Here is a 23,371-nt window from a genome sequence, read left to right as displayed (position 1 = left end):
AATAACTGTCTTTGTCTACATCCCTAACATCTTAACATCCTTAAAATAGTATGCTACCTTATTTCACCTTTGCAAAATCAAAAGTGGACTAGCACATGGACTTTAGAGCCAGACTGTCCTACCTGGGTTTGAATACTAGCTGTTTTGTATTGTATCTATGTGACCTTGGACAATTTTATTTCTCTGTGCCCCAGTTTCCCATAAATGGTGCCAGCAATACCTACCACATACAGTTCTTTTATACCATGCTTCTTAAAGCACTGGTACATGGGCCAGCAAAGGTCCATAGACTCTTTGTTACAAATCCACAAGTACAGAAATTGATAGTAATTTTATGTCTGTTCAATCTAATAATAAAAAATAAGAGCCTATATTTCTTATGTCTCTTTTTATGTCACGTCTAGTATTTAATTTTTATTGTATTTTACAAAAAGCATCAGTATACACTAGTTAGAAACTAAAAAGAAAACTAGTGCATCACAAATAATTTGAGAGTACTGCTTTAAACTATAAGCATTTTCAAAATAAATGGCCCTACTATGTTTTAAATAAATTCTATAAAAGAATCACTGTCTGAATTATTCTCAGACTAAGAATAATTCATTCCACTTAATTCATTTTTACAAATAATCGTCTACCACCTGTTAGGCACTGTGCAAGATACTGGGAGCATCAGAAATGAAAGACTACCCATGCTCATGAGACTCACACTCTATTGAAAGGATACAAGTATATACCAATAATTACAACATATAGCATGGTAAGTGCTATGATAAAGATATACAAAGACAGGGAAGACCTAAAGCCCAATAAGAGGCGGATAAAAAAGAGGCAAGACACTGAGAAAAGAGTTCAGATCAACATTGACTGAATTCCTACCATCAAGAAACTCATAGTTTGCTGAGCATGATGGCTCAAGCTAGTGTAATCCTAGCACCCTGGGAGACCAAGGCAGGAAGATCGCTTGAGGTCAGGAGTCCAAGACTAACCTGAGGAAGAAGGAGACCCCTCTGTACAAAAAAATAGAAAAAAAATAGCCAGGCGTGGTGGTGCACGCCTGTAGTCCCACCTACTCAGGAGGCTGAGCAGGAGGATCACTTGAGCCCAGGAGTTTGAGGTTATAGTGAGCTATGATGATGATGATGCCACTGCACTCTACAAGGGGCAACAGAGCAAGACTCTGTCTCGGTAAAAAAAAGAAATTCATAGTTATCAGTGGTTGTAAAATAAGGTGCAGGATGAAAGCATTATGCCTCACATTTATGTATTTTTTATCAAAAGCTTTATTAATATTTAATATATCACTATACTAGTACATGCACATAATTTATAAATAACTAGGCAGGTATATGTGAAAACATTTTTTTTTACAGATGATCAATAAAAATTCAAAGATCCCCAGACTAGAGAAATCAAATATATAGACACTTTTATAAAACATTACATGGTAAGAACTGGGGGCTCTGTCGAAGGGTTTCCCCAGGGCAAGTGGGTATGGTGACATTTCTGATTCCCTGATTGAGCCTAAAGAAGTAAACAAGAGGCCAGGCGTGGTGGCTCACACCTGTAATCCTAGCACTCTGGGAGGCTGAGGAGGGAGGACTGCTTGAGTTCAAGGAGTTCCAGGTTAGCCTGAGCAAGAGCGAGACCCCATCTCTACTAAAAATAGAAAAACATTAATTGGCCAACTAAAAAAAAAAAAATACATATATATAACAGAATTAGCTGGGCATGGTGGCACATGCCTGTAGTCCCAGCTACTTGGGAGGCTGAGGCAGAAGGACTGCTTGAGTCCAGGACTTTGAGGTTGCTGTGAGCTAGGTTGACGCCATGGCACTCTAGCCCGGGCAACAGAGTAAGACTGTCTCAAAATGAAAAAAAAAAAGAAGTAAACAAGAATTAAGCAACTGACCAGGCATGGTGACTCACGCCTGTAATCCTAGCACTCTGGGAGGCCAAGGAAGGAGGATTGCTTGAGTTCAGGAGATCCAGGCCAGCCTGAGCAAAAGCAAGACCCCATTCTCTACTAAAAATAGAAAAATTTGCCAGGCATGGTATGGTAGCAAGCACCTGTAGACCCAGCTACCCAAGAGGCTGAGGCAAACAGATCGCTTAAGCCCAGGAGTTTGAGGTTGCAGTGAGCCATGAAGCCACTGCACTCTACCCAGGGTGACAGAGTGAGACTCTGTCTCAAAAAAACAAGGAAAGAAAAAAAAATTAAGCAACTGGAAAACCTTGGGAGTGGGGTTCCAAATAGAGAAGATCTACTGGGCAAAGAAAGGGAAAAAACAGCATTTATGAAGAACTAGGAGTGGATTCAATGTTGCTGCAACATCAAATGTGAGCCAGAAGTCAGGTTAAGGAATTCTAACATACTCTTAGCCAGTGGTTCTTAATTATGGTTCCCTGAAACACTACCCAAACTCAATGCTATGAATGAATTAATTTATTAATTCGCCCAAATATTGCAAAGATACTATGGGGCTACACATTAATTATTTCAAGTACCAGACTGACAGAAAGAAAGTGATGAGTCATAGCTAGCAAACTAGTAATTGTGCATGACCTACAGTCTTTTCTAAAAGACAGCTCTAAAAGGAAGATGGGAAAAAGATGATGAATAGAAGACTTAATTAGAATAGGCAAATTCACAGAGACAGGAAATAGATTAGTAGTTGCCAGTGCATGGGGGAAGAGGAAATGACTGCAAATGGGTACGGGGTTTCTTTTGGGGTTGATGAAAATATTCTAAAATTGATACTGTTGATGGTTGTGCAAGTTTGTGAATATACTAAAAACCATTGCTTTTAAAGAAAGAATTGTATGGTTTATGAATTATACCTCAATAAAGCTGCTATAAGAGAAGGAATGGCTTTTGGGTAGCAGTCCATCTGCCAAAAGCACCTCAAATTCAGTAAGTCCAAAATGGAATTTATCTTCTACAAGTCTTTATTTTTTTTCCTCACATGAATGGCAACACTATCCATTTAGAGTCTAGACACTAGGCAAAAAATGGCCAATCACTACACTTTTTCAAGATTCTCCTACCTTAACATGTTCAAGTATTATAAATTCTATTTCCTAATTAGCTTTTTCTTTAAATGATAACTTCTATAATAAAAAGGAAAAATACATTACACAAACATAAGACCCTTCTTCTTCCCACTTCTTTTTTACTGCTTTGGATACAGATCTGTGAGGTCAGAATGCCTGAAGCAACTGCAGTATCTCGCAACCATGAGGGAGAACACCAAGAGATTCATGAACATACCACTAAGTCTAGAATTCCTTGCTTCCAAACTTCTTGGTATTTAAGAAAACTGTTACTTGTAGCTGAATGCTTCATAACTGACACTATAAAACAGCTAAATAAAAATGTCCAATAGAGATATGTGGTAAAAACTGGAACTCTAAAGAAACTTTTGGCATCAAGACACAGATGTGAGAGTCAACATGTGTGAAGATGATTAACAAAAACAAAAGGAGCTACCATTTGACAACCATATATTATTTGCCAATCTTTATGCTAGACTCTTTATATATAAATGTATGCTTACAACAATTGCAAGCAAGTATTATTAGCCTTAATTTACAGAACTCAGCAATATTAATTTAGTAACATGCCTACGGTCACAGAGTTAATAACAGGCAAAGCCAAAATCTGATTCCAACACTTCAGATAGTTAAAATAATGAATGTGGGCCGGGCGCTGTGGCTCACGCCTGTAATCCTAGCTCTTGGGAGGCCGAGGCGGGCGGATTGCTCAAGGTCAGGAGTTCAAAACCAGCCTGAGCAAGAGCGAGACCCCTGTCTCTACTACAAATAGAAAGAAATTAATTGGCCAACTGATATATATATAAAAAATTAGCCGGGCATGGTGGCACATGCCTGTAGTCCCAGCTACCTGGGAGGCTGAGGCAGAAGGATCACTCAAGCCCAGGAGTTTGAGGTTGCTGTGAGCTAGGCTGACGCCACGGCACTCACTCTAGCCTGGGCAACATCGCGAGACTCTGTCTCAAAAAAAAATAAAAAATAAAAAAAAATAATGAATGTGAATGAGGCTACTCAAGAAATGTAAAATGCAAAGGTGGCTAAAGATAATGTACTTATTGTCTATGGCTGCTTTTGCACTACAACAACAGAGATGAAAGATAGCAGAGTTGAGAAGTTGTGACATATGGCCCACAAAGCCTAAACTATTATGTGGCACTTTATTTTAAAAAGTTTGATAACTCAGAAAACCCAAGAGAGTCTTTCATTGAAGACAAGATTTTTTTAAAGAAGTTCTAAGAAAACAGAAAACAGTCAATTCATCCAAGAAATAATAAAACACATACCTAAAATATCCATGGAATTTAGCTATTAGCAGATAACTGATTAACTTAGCAGTGTGGTTATGGTAACCATAATCTCCAACCTATAAGTGGGTTATAGTCTAGAAATCACTTTTAAAGTCAGTCGTTTTCAAACCCAAATTCATGAATTACTTTAAACAAAAACAAGTCAAACCCAGGCAAAAAACATTTCATAGAGTAGTTTCAAACTCTCGTTGCATTTTTGTATATTAACATTTTAAACATTGTTTAGAGTCCCAGGATGTAGTAGACATTTGTTTTATCTACCTGCATCACTATTTTTCTTCTTTATAACAGCTTGTGGCAGACACATTTATGCTCATTAAAAACCATGTTGTTTCACACACTTCCCAGGCCCCTCAGCAGTATGGCAAGACCACGTGGTCAATTCTATATAATGGGCTGTGAGTTTTGTGTAACTAGAAAGCGTCATGATGAGATGAAAATGGAAACAGGATAGTTGAGTTACCATATGAGCTGCCCTAGAGAGTCAGTCACCTAAGACTTTGCATTAGTGTGAAATAAGCTTTTAGTAGTGTAAAGTTTATTTGGAATTTATTATTCCAGTATAGTCTAATATATCCTAAAATACAGCTTCTCGATTGTCATGTCTATACACCTGCAGTGGGGCTGGCCACAAATTAAGGTCCAGGAGTATTGATTTGATCCAGGCCCATTCATCCAGGCCAATGAAAGTCGATCTTAAAATTTCTATTGTAATTCTTGGGAAGATGTTCCTTTTCTGCTGAAGTTGTTAATTGATGGGACATAATCCTAGAGCCATGGGGGAAAAGTCTACTTGGGAATTAAACTGACAGAGAGAAAAGCAAAACCAATAGAAGAAAGATCCTTAACACTTCTCTTGAATACATGGATCCCTGAACTTTTCAGTCATATAAGATAATAAATTCCTTTCTTTGCTTAAATCAACCCGAATTGAGATTCTGGCACTTAAAAGAATTCTGACTACTACAAAGGTTAACCACAAAAGTTGTAACATACCTTAAATATAGCCTAACACTAATTTGAACTGTAGCTTCTGAAAGGAAGAACACATATAAACACAAGAAGGAAGAAGAGAAAAAAAGTAACTTTACCTTTACCTTTTAAGCATGCAGGGTTAGTCCAAAGCAATTTTTTAAATAAATCCCTCTTGCCTCCCTGTATGTAAACTAACCCATCTACAGGCGACTCTTCCCAAACTCTAATATCCATAGCCCTCAGATACCACACACAAGTCACTAAAGATTCCATTCAAGTCAACCCTGCAACTAGAAAATCTGTAGCATGGTCTACAATGTTGTTCTAGTTTTCCACCAAATCAAAACTTCTATTCTAGGAAAACATACGTTCTGAAAGAAGACATTCCAAATTATATTAATAACAGTACTCACATCTAGGCAAAGGAACTGGGAAGGGATTCTAATTAAATATGCTACAATGATCATATACTGTTTTCATATGGTTTTTAAAAACTAATAAAAACATACAAGAAGAATTTATTCCCCCAAAACATCTGATCTCAGTTGGGCTTCTAAGAAAACAGTCTGAAGTCAGCAAAAAGTTATACCAAAGAGTGAATGGCTATCTAAGTCCCACAAATCCCTGCTTTGCAGTTTTAACATAACATGTTTATTAGCTAAAATATCTCAAAATAGTTTATCTTAAATACATATGTGTAGAGCATTCAGGTTGTTTCTAAACTAAAAATATTTTAGGCAATTCATGTCTTTCAGGAAATTTGCCCTTAATGTCCTTTCCCTAGGCTAATATTTTTTCAAAATTTTCCCCCCTCTTCTAAATCCACAGATTCTCTAAGAGACCAATTATGATAACAGTTTATATATAAGACATTATTGATTCTAATCTTTTTATACATTCTAGTTGTGTCATGTTTATATTCATTTTTGGGTTTTACTGAAAATTATAAAATATTCCAAATAATTTCTTAAAACTTAAATTCACTTTTACTAAAAATACATTTTGTAGTTAAATGCTGGAATATATCTACAAGATCTTAAAAGCCTGAGAATCACCTCTACACATTTTTAACCTCTCAACATTTGAGAGGTTGAGTTCTAATTATTGTTTAACAGATGATCAATATCCTATTTATTTATACAATAGGATACAAATCATACTGTTTCTTCTGGCAAAGGGTAATATTAGAGACTTAAGACTAATCCACTAGCACCCCTTATCTTAACCTATTTAAGAGCTGCCAGATTAACACAAATAGCCCTATATTTGTGTGCTCAGTTAAGTGACCCAAAGACAGAAAACTGAATCTAGCTGGACCAATGAGTTCCCTTTCTGGAATTTTTAAGACTTTGGAGCTGACAAAGCTTTGAGGCCAGTCTAGGAGTTGAATCTGAGGCATAAAACTGGCACTATTAGTGTCTGTATTTCCTGTCATGTGGAAACAGCCAGATTGTACCAAAATTTAAAAAAAAGACAAAGAGCTCTGGCTACATTTCAGATACTGTCTTTATTTTTTCTGTGATCTAAGCTGTATGCCAAGCTTTCTAGTAGCTTGACTGTTCAACTTCTTCAATAAGAAATTAAAATCAATAAAGATCAATAAAAGCAATAAATAAATTCCCCATTATGCTTAACTTAGCACAAGCTGGAGTTTCCATCACTTACAAAATCTCCTCCCATACAGTGGAAAAGTTTTTAACATAAAAGATATCCATATGCAAAAGAAAAAAGGTGGACCCTTACCTTACACCACTACAAAAATTACCTCAAAATACATCAAAGACCTAAAACTATGATACTCTTAAGAGAACATGACAAAAGCTTCAGGATGTTGAATTTGTCAATGACTTCTTGGATATGACACCAAAACACAGGCAACAAAAATAAAAATAAATTAGACTACATCAAAATTTAAAACTTCAGTGCATCAAAGGACACAATCAACACAATGAAAAGGCAAACTACAAAATGGGAGAAAGAATTTGCAAGTCATATATCTGACTAAGGGTTAATATCCAGAATATATAAAGAACTCCTAAAATTTAACCACCAAAAAAACCAATTTAAAAATGAGCAAAGGACATGAATGGACATTTCTCCAAAGATATACAAATGGCCAATAAATATACAGACAATGCTTAACATCACTAGCCATTAGGGAAATGCAAATCAGAACCACAACGAAGTTATCACCTTACCCATTAGGATGGCTACTAGCAAAACACCCAAAAATAACAAGTACTGGCAAGGATGTGGAGAAACTGGAATCTTCATGCATTGCTGGTGGAAATGTAAAATCTTTTGCCCAATGTCAAAAACAGTAAGGCGCTTCCTTCAAAAAAGTCAAACACTGAATTACTATATGATCCAGCAATACATGCAATGGAATATCATTCAGCCTTAAAAAGGGAGTTCTGATACATACTACAACATGAATAAACCTTAAGGACATCATAAAATAAACTAGTCACAAAAATACTGTATGATTCCACTTATATGAGGTACCTAGATGAATAAATTCTGGAGATTAGTTGCACAACAATGTGAAAATACTTAACATTACTGAACTATATACTTTAAAATGATTAAGATAATAAATTTTATGCATATTTTACCACAATTTTTAAAACATTAAACTAAGTCATGACCCCATAAATTACTATATGATATTAGAACAAATTCTGAATATATTTGTTTTTTAAAATGACATGCTTCATTCTCAATTTTTATACCTCTACTAGTGACAGATTCTGAATAGACAGATGACATGAAAAAATAAGAGGGTTTAAGTATTTATGCCTAAAAGACCTAAGGAAAGAAAACCAAACAAGCTTCTATCTTTATGGAAAAATATACAACTAGACCTAAATTTATGAAGTACATAATTCAATTCATATTTTATGTTTTAATCAAATTTCTATAATTATTACATTAAAAACAAATGTGTTCACTGGAAAATATATGTTATGCAGGTTTTAGATAATTTATTTTTGTCTACAGTAAAATTCTTTACAGACCCAAAGATGTACCAGGTATTGATAACAGAAAAAATTTCTCAATAAAGCATGATTCATTCTTCCCATGCTAAGAAGCAGTATAATGCAATAGCAGCATAATGCAAAACTCTGCAGCCAGATTTGAAACCAGCTTTCTCTTTCTCAACCTCTCTGTACCTGTTTTCTAATCTGTGAAATAGTACTGATACCTCACTGGGTTTTTAGGAAAATGAAATGTGTCGATATGTATAAAGCACTCAAAATAGTGCTGATATATTTAAGTGTTAAGTAGCTATCAATAAAGTACTTGCTCTGTGCCAGGCACTGTTCTAGGAACTAGGAATAAGCAAGGCATAGAATAAACAACATTTCCCTCCCCTGGCAGAGTTTACATTTTTTTTTTTGTTTCAGAATATTACGTGGTACAAACATTTTGGTTACATAAATTGCTTTTGTACTATTTGAGTCCGTTATTTGTACCCATCCCCCAGATAGTGTACACTGTACTCATTAGGTGTGAATTTGCCCATCCCCTTCCCCCCTCCCACCTGCTTGATGTCCAGTGGATATTATTCCCATATGTGCACATACATGTTGATTGATAAGTGCCACTTTAATGATGAGTACATGTGGTGTTTGTTTTTCCATTCTTGTGATACTTCACTTAAAACAATGGCTTCCAGTTCCATCAAGGTTAATACATGAGGTATTAGTTCACCTCTTTTTTTCATGGTTGAGTGGTACTTCATGGTATACATATACCACATTTTATTAATCCACTCATGTATTGATGGGCACCTGGGTTGTTTCCACATCTTTGCAATTATGAATTGTGCTGCTATAAACATTCGAGTGCAGATGTCTTTTTTATAGAATGTCTTTTTTTCTTTTGGGTAAATACTCAGTAGTGAGATTGCTGGCTCAAATGGGAGTTCTACTTTTAGTTCTTTGAGGTATCTCCATACTACTTTCCATAGAGGTTGTACTATTAAAAATAGTTTGCAGTCCCCCCAGCAGTGTATGAGTGCTCCTATCTCTCCACATCCATGCCAACATTTGTTGTTTTGGGACTTTTTGATAAAAGCCATTCTCACTAGAGTTAAGTGACATCTCATTGTGGTTTTGATTTGCATTTCTCTGATGATGGAGTTTATGTTTTAGTGAGGAGATTATATTCTAGAATTAAGAGGCAAAAATTATTTAGTGAATAAGTCATCTGATACAGATACAGATATGTACTCAAGCAGACTGAGTAACCACTGGGAACTTACAAGAATAAAAGAGTTCCCACAGGTGCTAACTCTATAAAGAAAGGTAATCTAAACGTCAAAATATGAGGAAGAGTTCCTCCTGATTGTATCCTGGTGCCACTTTTAGGGTTTACTACAGTAAGCAGTTGATCAAAAACTCAGGGGAGGCCAAAGCAGTCAAGAGTTAAACAATAGCATACCAAAGAATGAAAATAATCTCTCTTTTCAGAAAGTCAGTACAAAGATGGGTTCCCTGGGTTCTTCTGAGACTAAATAAAGTTATATAGAAAGCAAATTCTGATAAATAGGCACAAGAAAGTAAAAAGTAAGAATAAAAGAGACCAGTTATATTTGGATTATTCTGTATCTAAGCCTGCCCTAAATATTTGGAACAGCTCTTGGCAGACTAATAACCTTATCACAAGGATGTACATGACACCAAACTCCAGTATTAATAGAATGCAGTACATGGTCAAAGTTTCAGCGTATGGTCAGAGATCCTAATTTCTAAACTAAACCAAAATATATATCATTCGATCATTTATTCAACTTATATTCATTCACTCAGCTCTAGAGGTACCAGCTATGGTACCAGGTTTGGCATGGGTACAGAAATACACACAGTATAGTCTATGATCAAAAGGAATTCAGAGAGATTTCTGCTCTGGCTGAGTTAAGAAGGTTTCCTGTCTTCCAGTCTATTTTTCTTTCACTATACCACACTGCCACATTTGAAACAAAAATGTGTGCTCTGGAGTGGAGGTTTGGGAATATAATTTCATATAGCAATACCTGTGATAGAATTTAATATCATGATTATTTTTACTAGAAAAAAACAAAGTGATACATACCTATATAGGGCATCTTTTTCTACTTAGAAATTTTAGTTAATCTCTGCCATACAATACAACAGTATAAGTTTATCAAAAGAATGACTGATTTCAATTGTTAATACCTTTGCAACCAAAAGCATTCTACCAAGTAATCTGCAGTCACATTTAGCAGGAATCAAAATGGACATGCTTCAAATATCTATGTATCCAAACATGATTAGATGCTTTATTTTCTATTTATTCCCATCCTCAAACCAATACCAAACATTAATCAAAACCAAAATAAATGTAAGCCAAAGCCATCAAAACACAAGAACAGAAGAATAAAGGAATAAAAGAAGAAAACAATCTGGGGGTACCAAAGATTAATAGAAAAATTTTAATCTTATATTTAAAATGTAACTATCTAACATCTTGAATATAATTATTATTTAGGAGAAAAAAAGTTATTACCTATGAAAGAAATTATCCTCTGCAATAGCAAAAATAGGGGGAGTGAACCAAAAGAATGTTTCCCATTAAAGAAGAGAAAATAAAAAAGTCAAACCTCATCCCTTTGGACAAAACACATACTATAAACAGCAGCTGATAATTCATTCGTTTACTAAGTATTTATCCAAGCAGCAAACCTCAATGTAGGGGGCGGGGAGGAGTAGATGGTTTCAAATTAAACGTGCCTCCTCCCAACTCTTCCTTATTCCTCATACCTCAACACTGTCCAATAATCCTGCCCTTGCTGAGAATCACTGCTACTGACAGCCACTGTAAGAATGGAAATGTGCCAAATTCCTTAGTATGCTGCATTCCTTAAAAGATGCAAATCATTGATCTAGAGCATCTGTGCATAATAAAACCCACTTTTTCATTACAAAATTCTATTTTTCATATCATGAATTGTGGGTTCTAGCCACCCTTGCTTCAATGAAGTGTTATTCAAATTCCTTTTTTTCAAGTACAAAATGGTATTATAAATGTTAATGACAATACCCGTGTGGTTATTATCAGTCTTGGAACAGACAGAAAGGCAAACAAGTCTGCCATTTGATTAGGTGAGTCCTGTTACTCTAGCAGAAAATTAGCCATTCTGAAACCTTTGAAGTTTGAGTTATCCTAGATAGTTTATTATTCTAGATTGCTGCAGTTTTATCTTATAAACTGTCGATTTTATTTTATAATTTGTGATAGGATTCTCTTTTGAAGTATACCATAAGTATACTTAAGAAACTTAAGATACATACCATATCACTTAAGAACAAAAGTTTCAAGTTACAAAAGTAATACACAATCACTGAAAAGGTATCAACAATTCAACAAAAGCGTATGAAATAAAACATTCCTTCCTTTTCATCTTCCTACTCCCATTCCACAGGGGTAACCACTGTAAAAAAATTTAGGATGTATCCTTATAGACCAGTGATCCCCAATCTTTTTGGCACCAGGGATCGGTTTTATGGAGGATAATTTTTCCAAAGACCAGAAGAGGATGGTTTCAGGATGATTCAAGTGCACTACATTTATTGTATACTTTATTTCTGTTATTACTGCATTATAATATATAATGAAATAATTGTACAACTCACCATAATACAAAATCTGAAAATGTTTGCAACTAGCACACACTTAATAATTTAATCAGAAAAAACATAAGCTGGAAGAATCACTTGCTTCTAGAATCCTGTGAGTCCTGGGTCCCAAAGCAAGTGCTGGGCTCTTTGCTATTTGGTAATCATTCTAATGCATCTTATTTTCTTTCTAGAAGTGATTTTAGAACAAAGACCTAGAGCGCTCACCATCTAACGAATCTGAACGATAGCATTCTACTCTCTTGACAACTGCAGTGCACAAGAAATACACACCAAGTAAGTGAGCAGTGGTGAAATCACTGCCAAAGCCAGAAATCTACAAAAGATAAGCATGGGCTGAGATGCTGAAGGGCTGGGACTCAAGTCTAGAGCTAAGGGAGTAGAGATGATGTTATAGAATGAAACCTGAGAGTAAAGGCAAAAAGAGGGTGCAGAACCAACGTACGGGACCTAGAGATATCTGACCCTTGAATCAAAATACACCTGGACTTTTAAGTCATGTGTGCTTGTTTAAGCTGGATTTTTGTCCACCTGCAATATAAAGAGTCCTAAGTCCTAAGCCCTTAGAACCTTATACTGGTATCTAGTCTTCAGACTTCAAATACCATCTTAATTGAAAAAGTTCCCATAAAACTACTTGTCAAGTTTTGATCTAACAAAACAATGATTTTGCTGTTTGAGCAAAATATAACATTAATTCTATCAGTCTTAAGGCTGAAATTTTTCCTTTAAAACTTTTATATTCTAACTCACATATTCTAAAATCACTTGCATCAGTAATATATATCTGAATACTGACAGAAACTTAGCACACAATTTCCAAGTCTTACAAACTGATGAAGAGAAGCTGATGAAATGTTCAATAAGATTGCTAAAGTAAAAAGTCATAGAAGAATAAAAGAGTAAAACACAGAATAACACCTAGGTATTTCTTTTTCCTGTCATTCTGCTCTCTGACTTTAGGATTTTTAAGTGTCTTTCTGGAATGAAAGCTACTCAAGATCTAGCTAGCCAATATTCCTTGTGGTACTACACTTGGCAATAATTAAATCAATCATTAAAACAGACCAGTTACCTAATTCCATCTAACTCTGATGAAGAACATACAATTTAACCTCTGGAATACCACATTTATCTAATATTCATGCAACTATTTAAACATGTAATCTTATTTCTAAGAAATGAAAAAAATTTTAACTTACCTCAATTGTTTCGCATAATTCTGTTCAATTTCTATCCTCTCTTTAACAAATTTGGCATATCTTTCCAAGAAGTCAATTCCCCATTGTGTATGCTTGTCTAAGCTGTCGAACTGATCCTAGAAAAGGAAAATTAAAACATATTTTTAAAGCCTCAATGTTATCCACACATATTTTAATCAGCTTCTGATTTTTGTACAGAGAAGTAATGAGGTATAAAGGAAAAAAACTAAGGCTAATCTGCTGGTTCCCATTCACCTCACCCCTTAAGACTCAGCAATAGGCTTCTAAGCATAAATCATACTACTTTATGCCTAAATGCCTTTACCACCCACATGGTTTCCCCCTGGTTGCAACATCCTCCCTTGGTCACCTTTTTGCAATCAATTCTTATTCCCCCTTTGAGAGATTGCCGAAACCTAGCAACCGGACCACCGGGGATCTTATTCCCCTCCCCATCTGTGACTCAGTTCAGGCATTATTATCTCCTCCAGAAAATGGTCCTAAACCCTCAGAGTAGGATAAATGACCTTTCTCTAAGTCCCCAAGTTTTCCTAAAATTACTATCTTACTCACTTGTCATACTATACTGAGGGCAAAAATCATGTATTATTTATTCAACTCTGAAATCCCATGGCCTAATAACAATGCTTGGCACCATAGAAGGCAGGGAATGAACTGTTTAGCTAAACAAAATTGAATATACCCGAGTTCAAATTCTAGCATCTGCCACTGAGCAAGTTATCAAGCCTCTTTGAACTTTTTTCCACCTTAAAATGAGAGCCCCATCACCCCCCTAATAGGACTGCAGTGATGTTATTTAAAATGTTCTGTAATGCAGTAAACATGGCACTAACATGTAACAGTTACTAACATGTAACAGTATTATTGGCCTGCAAGGCTCTCTCAATCTTTCAAGATATTTCCTTCCACCTGCTGCTATAGAAACGATTAATACCCTTTCCCTTTAAGAATAATCTCCAAATAGACTAATAATAACTGCTCTCTCCTTCTCACATATCAAAAGTCTATAATACTAAAAAATATTCAAATATCATCCCTTTCTATACTTCCAGGTTTTTAAAAAAAATCACCCATCATTTAATCACATTTGTTATTTTCAAATGAAATCCCTCCCTTTATCTTTAATCTCTCTTCCACCTTAAAACATCTACTCCTAAAGGCAAATTCTCTCTAAACAACAGAGACAGAATTTATCAAGTCATAGCTTGGGATTATTACTCCAATTCTATCCCTCTAAGCAACTTTCTGATTATCATTTGAATCACAGCAAGAAAACACACTGCTCAGTAAACTTAATCTGTATAATATGTCCTAAAATAATTACAAATTGAAATTCTCCATCAAATTGAAAAAGTCTCAACCAAAAACAATTCCACAAAGGACACTCTGAAGCTGAAACAATCTTCACTCATTTTCTCAAACTGCTTCAAAGGCTTGTCTTCCCACAAGAAATCCTCTTCATCAAATAAATATTATACTTCTTTATCCTCTAGATGAAGTCTCTGAACTTCCTTTTTTTTTTTTTGGCCTGAATTTTTTTATCATAAACCCCATCAGTAAAAAATCTGAACAAATACCTCTACTATAACTGTACTTATTTATATATTAAATATTATACTACTAAATTGTATGGTTATTAAATCCATAAAAATAGAAACTTTAAAACTATATAAATTAAATAAGCTTCATTTAATTTTTTTTTTTTACTAATTTAACAAAGGCCATTGGGCCATGACTTTTAAAATATTACCAATAGTTTTAGTGAAAGCAATGAATCAAATATGCTTCATTATTTCTAAAATCCAGGTTTAACACTTAATGGTGAAATAATCTGAAGGTCTTAATTCTAAACTATAATATCTAGTTTTTAGTGGTTGTCATAGGTAGGAAAACAAAAGACACCTCATAAATATACAAAGATCTCAATTGAAAAAAAAAATCACTGTTGACTATACTTTCTAATTCATTTTTCAACCCCATCCACCAATATACAAAGGTTTATGTTAAAATTTTGGTAAATTTCCTTGATGTCAGTTTGTTATTTTTACAAACTAATCAGAAAATACTTCATCTTTATGGTTTTTTTTTAATAAATAGGTTCAAATCCCACTGAAACTGACTATGATGGTTAATTTTATATGTCAAAACTGAGCCACAGGGCCCAAATATTTATTTGGCCAAACATTATTCTGGATTTTTTTTTTCTGCGAAGGTGTTTTTTTTTTTAGATTAAATTAACATTTGAATAGGGGAATTATGAGTGAAGCATATTACCCTCCAAAATACAGGTAAGCTTCATCCAATCAGTTGAAGGTTTCTGTAGAATAAAAACAGATCTTCCCCCAGCAGGAAGCATTCTGTCAGCAGACTGCTTTTGGTCCCTGCAACTGCTCCCTGGGCCTTATCCTGCAGATTTTGGACTTTCAAGACTCCACAATCACCTAAAACAATTCCTTATAAGAAATTTCCCAATATGTGTATATACATTCTATTAATAATGTTTCTCTGGAGAACCCTGACACAATGACTTCAAAACAAGAAATTTCTTTTTCCAAGAGTTTTAAGCGTGCAGATAAAATAATATTAGTGGATGACACAGATCATTTTCAGCCACAAAATTATATAAGGCATACATTTCCAAACCTTCGTCATCAAAATGCTTTCTCTATAATTCAAATTTCTTCAGAAATTCACTCACCATTAAAACTTCCCTTTAATCTTAAAGGGACAGATTAAATTTTCTCAAAAATACCTAGTTGGTAAACACATTACTAACAGCCACTTATTAAAGAAAGGTCAACAAATTTCAGCCAGGCAGGCGATAAACAGCAAACTGTGTAAAACAAAGATTTTCTTCTAGGTTTTTTAATTTTTAATTATTATAAATGCATAATAATTGCAGGTCTTTATGGGGCACATCTCATGTTTTGATACAGGCATACAATGTGAATTAATTAAATCGGCAATTGGGGTATCCATCAAGCATTTAAATTTGTGTTAGGAATATTCCAGTTCCACTCTTTCAGTTATTTTAAAGTATACCCTGACTTATTATTATACTTACTTTGTTGTTGTGCTATCAAATATTGTTCATTCTATCTAACTATATTTTTGCACCCATTAACCATCCCCCACTTTATGCTCCCCTCCCCAGTGCCCCTTCCCAGACTCCGGTAACTTATCATTCTACTCTATCTCCATGAGATTGTTTTTAATATTTGGCTCCCACATATGAGTGAGAACATGTGAGATTTGTCTACCTTTCTGTGCTTGGCTTATTTCACTTAACATAATATTCTCCAGTTCCATCCATATTGTTTCAAATGGCAGGATTTCATTTTTTTTGTGGCTATATAACATTCCACTGTGTATATGCACCACAATTTCTTTATCCATTCATATGCTGATGAACACTTAGGTTGATTCCACATCTTGGCTATTGTGAATAGTGTTAAAAATAAACATGGGAATGCAGATATCTTTTTGATATACTGAATTCCCATCCTTTGGATATATACCCAGCAGTGGGATTGCTGGGTCATATGGTAGTACTATTTTTAGTTTTTGAGGAACCTCAATACTGTTTCTCCATAGTGGTTGCACTAATTTACATTCCCACCAACAGTATATGAGGGTTTCCCTTTCTCCACATCTTCACCAGCATTCCTCATTGCCTTTTTGATAAAAGCCATTTTAATTGGGGTGAGATTTTTCTACTAAAAATAGAAAGAAGTTAGCTGGACAACTGAAAATTAGCCGAGCATGGAGGCACATGCCTGTAATCCCAGCTACTTGAGAGGCTGAGACAGGAGGATTGCCTGAGCCCAGGAGTTTCAGGTTGCTATGAGCTAGGCTGATGCCATGGTACTCTAGCCTGGGCAAGAGAGTGAGACTTTGTCTCCAGAAAAAAAAAAAAAAAAAGCTACAATGAGATTGTTTACTATTGGCATATAGAAAAGCTACTGATTTCTGTATTCTGATTTAGTATCCTGTAATTTTACTAAATTTGTTTATCAGTTCTAATAGTTTTTGGGTGGAATCTTTATGTTTCACTAGATACAATATCATATAGTCTTCAAACAAGGCTAATTTGACTTCCTTTCCAATTGGGATGCCCTTTCTTTCTCTTGTCTGACTGCTCTAGCTAGAACTTCCAGTACTATGTTGAATAACAGTGGTGAAACTGGACATCCTTGTTTTGTTACAGATGTTGGAGGAAAGGCTTTCAGTTCTTCCCCATTCAGCCTAATACTAGTTGTGGGTATGTTATATATGGCTTTTACAATATTGAGGTAAGTTCCTTCTATACACAGTTTTTTGATAGTTTTTATCATGAAGGCATATTGTATTTTATCAAATGCTTTTTCAGCATCAGTTGAAATGATCACATGGTTTTTGTTTGTGGATCTATTAATGTAATGTGTCATGTTTACTAATTTGCGTATGTTGAACCATCATTGCATCCCTGGGATGAATCCCACTTGATCATGCTGAATGATCTTTTTAATGTGTTGTTGAATTCAGTTTGCTAGTATCTATTGAAGATTTTTGACAGGGTCTCTCTCTTTTTCCTAGGCTAGAGCGCAGTGGCATCGTTATAGCTCACCACAACCTTAAACCCCTGGGCTGACATGATCCTCCTGCCTCAGCCTCAGAAGTAGCTGGGAGTATAGATGCACGCCACTACACCCAGATAATTTTTCTTATTTTTTTGTAGAGATGGGATCTCGATACTGCCCAGGCTGGTCTCAAACTCCTGGCCCCAAGTGTTCCTCCTGCCTCAGCCTTCCGAAGTACTAGGATTACAAGCATGAGCCACCACCCTCAGCCTGAAACAAAGATTTTCAATTGTCCTTCCCCATCCCATTTGGAAACACTGTAAATAGACTATATCCTGTATTTTAAAAGTATTATTTTTATAAAATTAATCATAACAAAGTTATACCTTAATACTCCGTGTACTTTCTGCTTTAATTTCCTTTGTTTACCTATAAATGATAAAGTGAATAACCTGCAACCTTATTCTAATTTCCTTTTGAAAATCCCAGTCAATGCATTACATTATCAGTGGTTATTATGTGCTTTTCTCATAAAACACTGCTTTTGCTAAGTCATTTTCTGTTGAGAATAAACCTTCAACATATCTTTCCTTCAGTGGTTCACAACAAAGCAGTTCTACCTGTACTTCATTATTGAAACATAATCTAGCAAACATTATAAGCTGAGAAGTGTTAGAAACATCTGTACTTTAATCAAACTGTATGGCAAACTTTCAGTGTTTAATTTTTCCTAAAAAATATTTCTTTATTTTTTTTGAAAGCTCTTCTATTCATTTTAATTTATTTTTATTGGGCCTGGGCTCTGATTTTTTCCCCCAACAAACTCTGTAGCTTGTACTTCCTTAGTAAGTCTTATATCTGCTCCCATCTTATAGTTCATATCCTCATCGTTTCTGGCATAAATGCTTCATTCGACATTTATTCATTCCACTAATATTTACTGTACACCTCCAACATGCCAGATACTGTCCTAGGCACTAAGGGTCATCATAAACAAAGTCCCTGCTCTGTTGGAGTTTATACTCTTAACAGAGGTCCTCAAACTACGGCCCACGGGCCACATTTTTCTTTAGGAAAATTTTTCCTAAAAAAATTTTCTTTCCTAAAAAATTTTCTATGTGTCTTATAACAGCATTTACTGAAATAATTTAGTCTGTCACCATGGTGTTTTACACATACTATATCACCATTTTTACCAGGAAGAAAGAACAAGTGTAGCATAATAAGAAATATATATTTGAGGCTGGGTGCGGTGGTTCACGCCTATAATCCTAGCACTCTGGAGCCAACGCACGAGGATCTCTTGAGGTCAGGAGTGTGAGACCAGCCTGGGCAACAGCAAGACCCCGATCTCTACCAAAAGAAAGAAAGAATTAGGCAGGCCTGGTAGTAAACGTCTGTAGTCCCAGCTACTCGGGAGGCAGGCAGGAGGATCACTTGAGCCCAGGAGTTTGAGGTTGCTGAGAGCTAGCCTGATGCCAAGGCACTCTAGCTCAGGCAACAGAGCAAGACTCTGTCACAAAAAAAATAAAAATAATAAAATAAAAATATTTTTAGAGTTGATCACCATTACAAATGTGTAAAAGCTCAACTAATCAGAATCTTGAGAAACTGCAGTCAAATTTCATTTTTCATTTACTGAAGGTTAAGTTACAAACTACAAAAATCTCTTTGGACACAATTCTTTTTTAAGTTTTAAATTTATTTTTAATTGACAAAAACTGTACATATGGATATAATTCTTAACTGTTATTGTTGATTTAAAATATTCAGAAATAGCATCAGATACATCATACAAGTACAAAACATAAAAGAACCCCAATAAGTGGTTAACTATATTTGAGGTTTTACTATACTATTTAAATAGATCCCAAATAAAAGTCAATTTTAAAAAATAGCAATCAGCTTTAAAAGGCAGCATAAAGGTAAAATACAAGTTTGGCTACACATGAAACAAAGGCTCTTCTTTGTAACCACTGTGAGGGGAAAAAACCTGACTTGAAAAAAAACTACAGGAAGATATTGCTGGTTTTGTTCCAAACCACTGCAATACAGCGAATATCACAGTAAAGTAAATATCACACATATTCTTTGGTTTCCCAGTACATATAAAAGTTATGTTTAGGCTGGGCACAGTGGCTCACTCCTGTAATTCTAGCACTCTGGGAGGCTGAAGTGGGCAGATCGTTGAGCTCAGGATTCAAGACCAGCAAGAGCGAAACCCCATCTCTATCAAAAATAGAAAGAAATTAGCTGGACAACTAAAAATATATAGAAAATATTAGCCGGGCATGGTGGTACATGCCTGTAGTCCTAGCTACTTGGGAGGCTGAGGCAGTAGGACTGGTTGAGCCCAGGAGTTTGAGGTTGCTGTGAGCAAGGCTGACGCCATAGCACTCTAGCCTGGGCAACAGAGCAAGACTCTGTCTCAAAAAACAAAAAAGTTATGTTTACACTACAGAGTAGTCTATTAAGCATCGTGTCTAGAAAAACAATGTACATACCTTACTTAAAATAGTTTATTGCTAAAAAATATCAATGATCATTTGAGCCTTCAGCAAGTCATAATACTCTTGTTGGTGGAAGGTCTTGCCTTGATGTTGATGGCTGCTGACTAATCAAGGTGGTAGTTGCTGAAGGTTGGTGTGGTTGGGGCAATTTCTTAAAACAAGACAATAATGAAGTCAGCCACATCGATTGACTCTTCTTCTTTCACAAAATGTTTCTCTGTATCATGAGATGCTGTTTAATAGCATTTTATCCACAGCAGAATTTCTTTCAAAATTAGATTTAATATTCTCAAACTCTGGCACTACTTTATCAACTAAATGAATATAATCTAAATCCTTTGTTGTCATTTCACAATAATCTTTCACCACGAATAGGTTCCATCTCAAAGAAACCACTTTCTTTGTACAAGAAGCAACTCATCATCTGTTCCAAGTTTTATCATGAGATTGCAGCAAATCAGTCACATCTTCAGGCTCTTCTTCTAATTCTAGTTCTCTTGCTCTTTCCACCACATCTGCAGCAACTTCCTCCATTAAAGTCTTAAACCCCTCAAAGTCATTCATAAGGACTAAAATCAACTTCTTCCAAACTCCACTTAATGTTGATACTTGGACTTCCTACCATAAATCATGAATGTTCTCAATAGTATCTAGAATGGTGAATCCCTTCCAGAAGGTTTTTAATTACTTTGTCCAGATCAATCAGGAGAATCACTATCTATGGCTGCTATAGCCTTACAAAATGTATGTCTTAAATAATAAGACTTAAGGTCAAAATTACTTGATGCATGGGCTGCAGAATGGATGTTATATTAGCAGGCATGAAAACATTAATCTCCTTGTATATCTCTACCTCAGAGTTCTTGGGTGACCAGGTGCATTGTCAATTAGCAGTAATATTTTAAAAGAAATCTTCTTCTGAGCAGCAGGTCTCAACAGTGGGCTTAAAATTTTCAGTAAACCATACTGTAGTCATCCAGGCTTTTTTGCTTCATGTATAGAGCAGATGCAAAGTAGATCTGGGATAATTCTTAAGGGCCATAGGGGCCAGGCACAGTGGCTCATGGCTATAATCTCAGCACCTTGGGAGGACAAGGTGGGAAGACACTTAAGGCTAGGAATTCAAGACCAGTTGGGCAACACAGCAAGACTCTGTCTCTACCAAAAAATTTTTAAATGAGCTGGGTATGGTGGCACACACCTCTAGTCCCAGCTACTCAGGAGACTGAGGCAGGAGGGCCTTTTGAGCCCAAGAGGTCAAAGCTGCAGTGAGCTATGATCACAGCACAGCACTCCAGCCCAGGCAACAGAGTGAGATGCTGTCTCTAAAAACTAAAAAAAAAAAAAAAAATTTTAAAGGGAGGCCATAGGATTTTCAGAATGATAAATGAGCACTGGCTTCAACTTACAGGCACCATCAGCATTAGCCCCTAATAAGAGAATCAGCCTAGCCTTTGAAACTTTAAAGCCAGGCACTGGCTTATCCTAGATCACATCTTCTTCCAATAGAAGGCTGTTTCATCTACATTGAAAATCTGTTGTTTAGAGTAGCCACTTTCATCAATTATCTTAGCTAGATCTTCTAGATAACTTGCTGTAGCTTCAACATCAGCACTACTGCTTCACCTTGCATTTTTATGTTATAGAGATGAATTCTTTCCTTAAACCTCATGAACTGACCTCTGCTAGCTTCAATTTTTTTTCTTCTGCAGCTTGCTCACCTCTCTCAACCTTTATAGAAATTAGAGAGTTATAGTCTTGCTTTGGACTAGGTTTTTTCATTTAAGGGAATGTTGTAGCTGGTTTGATCTATCCAGACCACTCAAATTTTCTCCATATGAGCAATAAGGCTGTTTTTGCTGTCTTATTTGTATGTTCATTGGAGTAGCACTTTTAATTTCCTTCAAGAACTTTGCCTTTGCACTTACAATGTGGCTAACTGCTTGTGTACAAGAGGTCTAGCTTTTGGCTCATCTCAACTTTTGACATGACTTCCTCACTAAGCTAAATCATTTCAAGCTTTCTATTTAATACATGAGACTTGTGACTCTTCCTTTCACTTGAACACTTAGAGGCAACTGTAAGGTTTTGTTTTGTTATTGTTGTTTTGTGACACAGGGTCATGCCATCACCAGGGCTAGAGTGCAGTGGCATCATCATAGCTCAGTGTAACCTCAAATTCCTGGACTCATGTGATCCTCCTGCCTCAGACTCCTAAGTACAGGCCCATACTACTAAACCAGCTAATTTTTCTATTTTTTATAGAGACAAGGTTTCACTCTTGCTCAGGATGGTCACAAACTCCTGGCTTCAAGCCATCTTCCCATCTTAGCCCCAAAGTGCTAGGATTACAGACGTGAGCCACATCTGGAGCTACCACACCAGCCTGTAAGATTATTAATTGGCCTAATTTCAATATTGTTGTGTCTAACGGAATAGAGAGGCCCAAGAGGAGAGGGGGGGGGGAGGGAGGGAGGGAGGGTAAACAGCCAGTCAGTGGAGCAGTCAGAACATACACAACATTTATTAAGTTCACCCTCTTATATGTATACAATTTGTGGGGCCCTAAAACAATTAGATCACTGATTACAGATCACCATCCGTCTCTTTAAAAAATATACAGATAGCTAGATAGATGGATAGATTTAATGTTATGACATTTAAAATACAAAAGGAACATTTTTAAGGTAAATGTTATTTATTCAATTAAATAATACATCTGGATTTTCAACTAGATATATTAACTGCAATATAAGAAGCAGTATAAGTATCATAAACTCTAAACATTAAAGGCTAAATGATTTAAATTTTGAGAGGAGGAGAGCAGAGAAAATAATGATCAACATTGATATAAATAGAAAAGCAAAGTAATCCTCACTGGAGTTGTAATAAATTTTAAAAATTAGGGAAAAAAAAGCAAAGTAAATATTAAGAGATCAAAACAAGATTCATGCTTAAATAGCTAAAATACTCAGTGAACACGTTTATTTTAAATTGTTATTTTACTACATATTTTACTTGAGTCACCTATAAGTAGAACTCAACATAAATGGATCAACTTTGAAGAGCAAACCACCACCA

At 35.5% G+C, this 23,371-nt stretch overlaps 1 protein-coding gene across 4 annotated transcripts in view; it reads right to left on the bottom strand.

Moving 5' to 3' along the window:
- The window catches only part of FNBP1L (formin binding protein 1 like), a 96,495-nt gene that overhangs the window by 39,011 nt on the left and 34,113 nt on the right, over window positions 1-23,371 (bottom strand). For all 4 annotated transcript variants that reach the window (XM_012790957.3, XM_012790960.3, XM_012790959.3 and 1 more), the window contains exon 2: window positions 13,201-13,316. In XM_012790957.3, coding sequence (XP_012646411.1) covers window positions 13,201-13,316 — 116 coding nt within the window. The remainder of the gene's footprint in view (window positions 1-13,200; window positions 13,317-23,371) is intronic.

The sequence above is a fragment of the Microcebus murinus genome, chromosome 2 (assembly GCF_040939455.1).
Source record: "Microcebus murinus isolate Inina chromosome 2, M.murinus_Inina_mat1.0, whole genome shotgun sequence".
Classification (NCBI taxonomy): domain Eukaryota; kingdom Metazoa; phylum Chordata; class Mammalia; order Primates; family Cheirogaleidae; genus Microcebus; species Microcebus murinus.
Note: the sequence above shows the minus strand (reverse complement) of the source record. Positions and strands in the feature narration are given on the sequence as shown.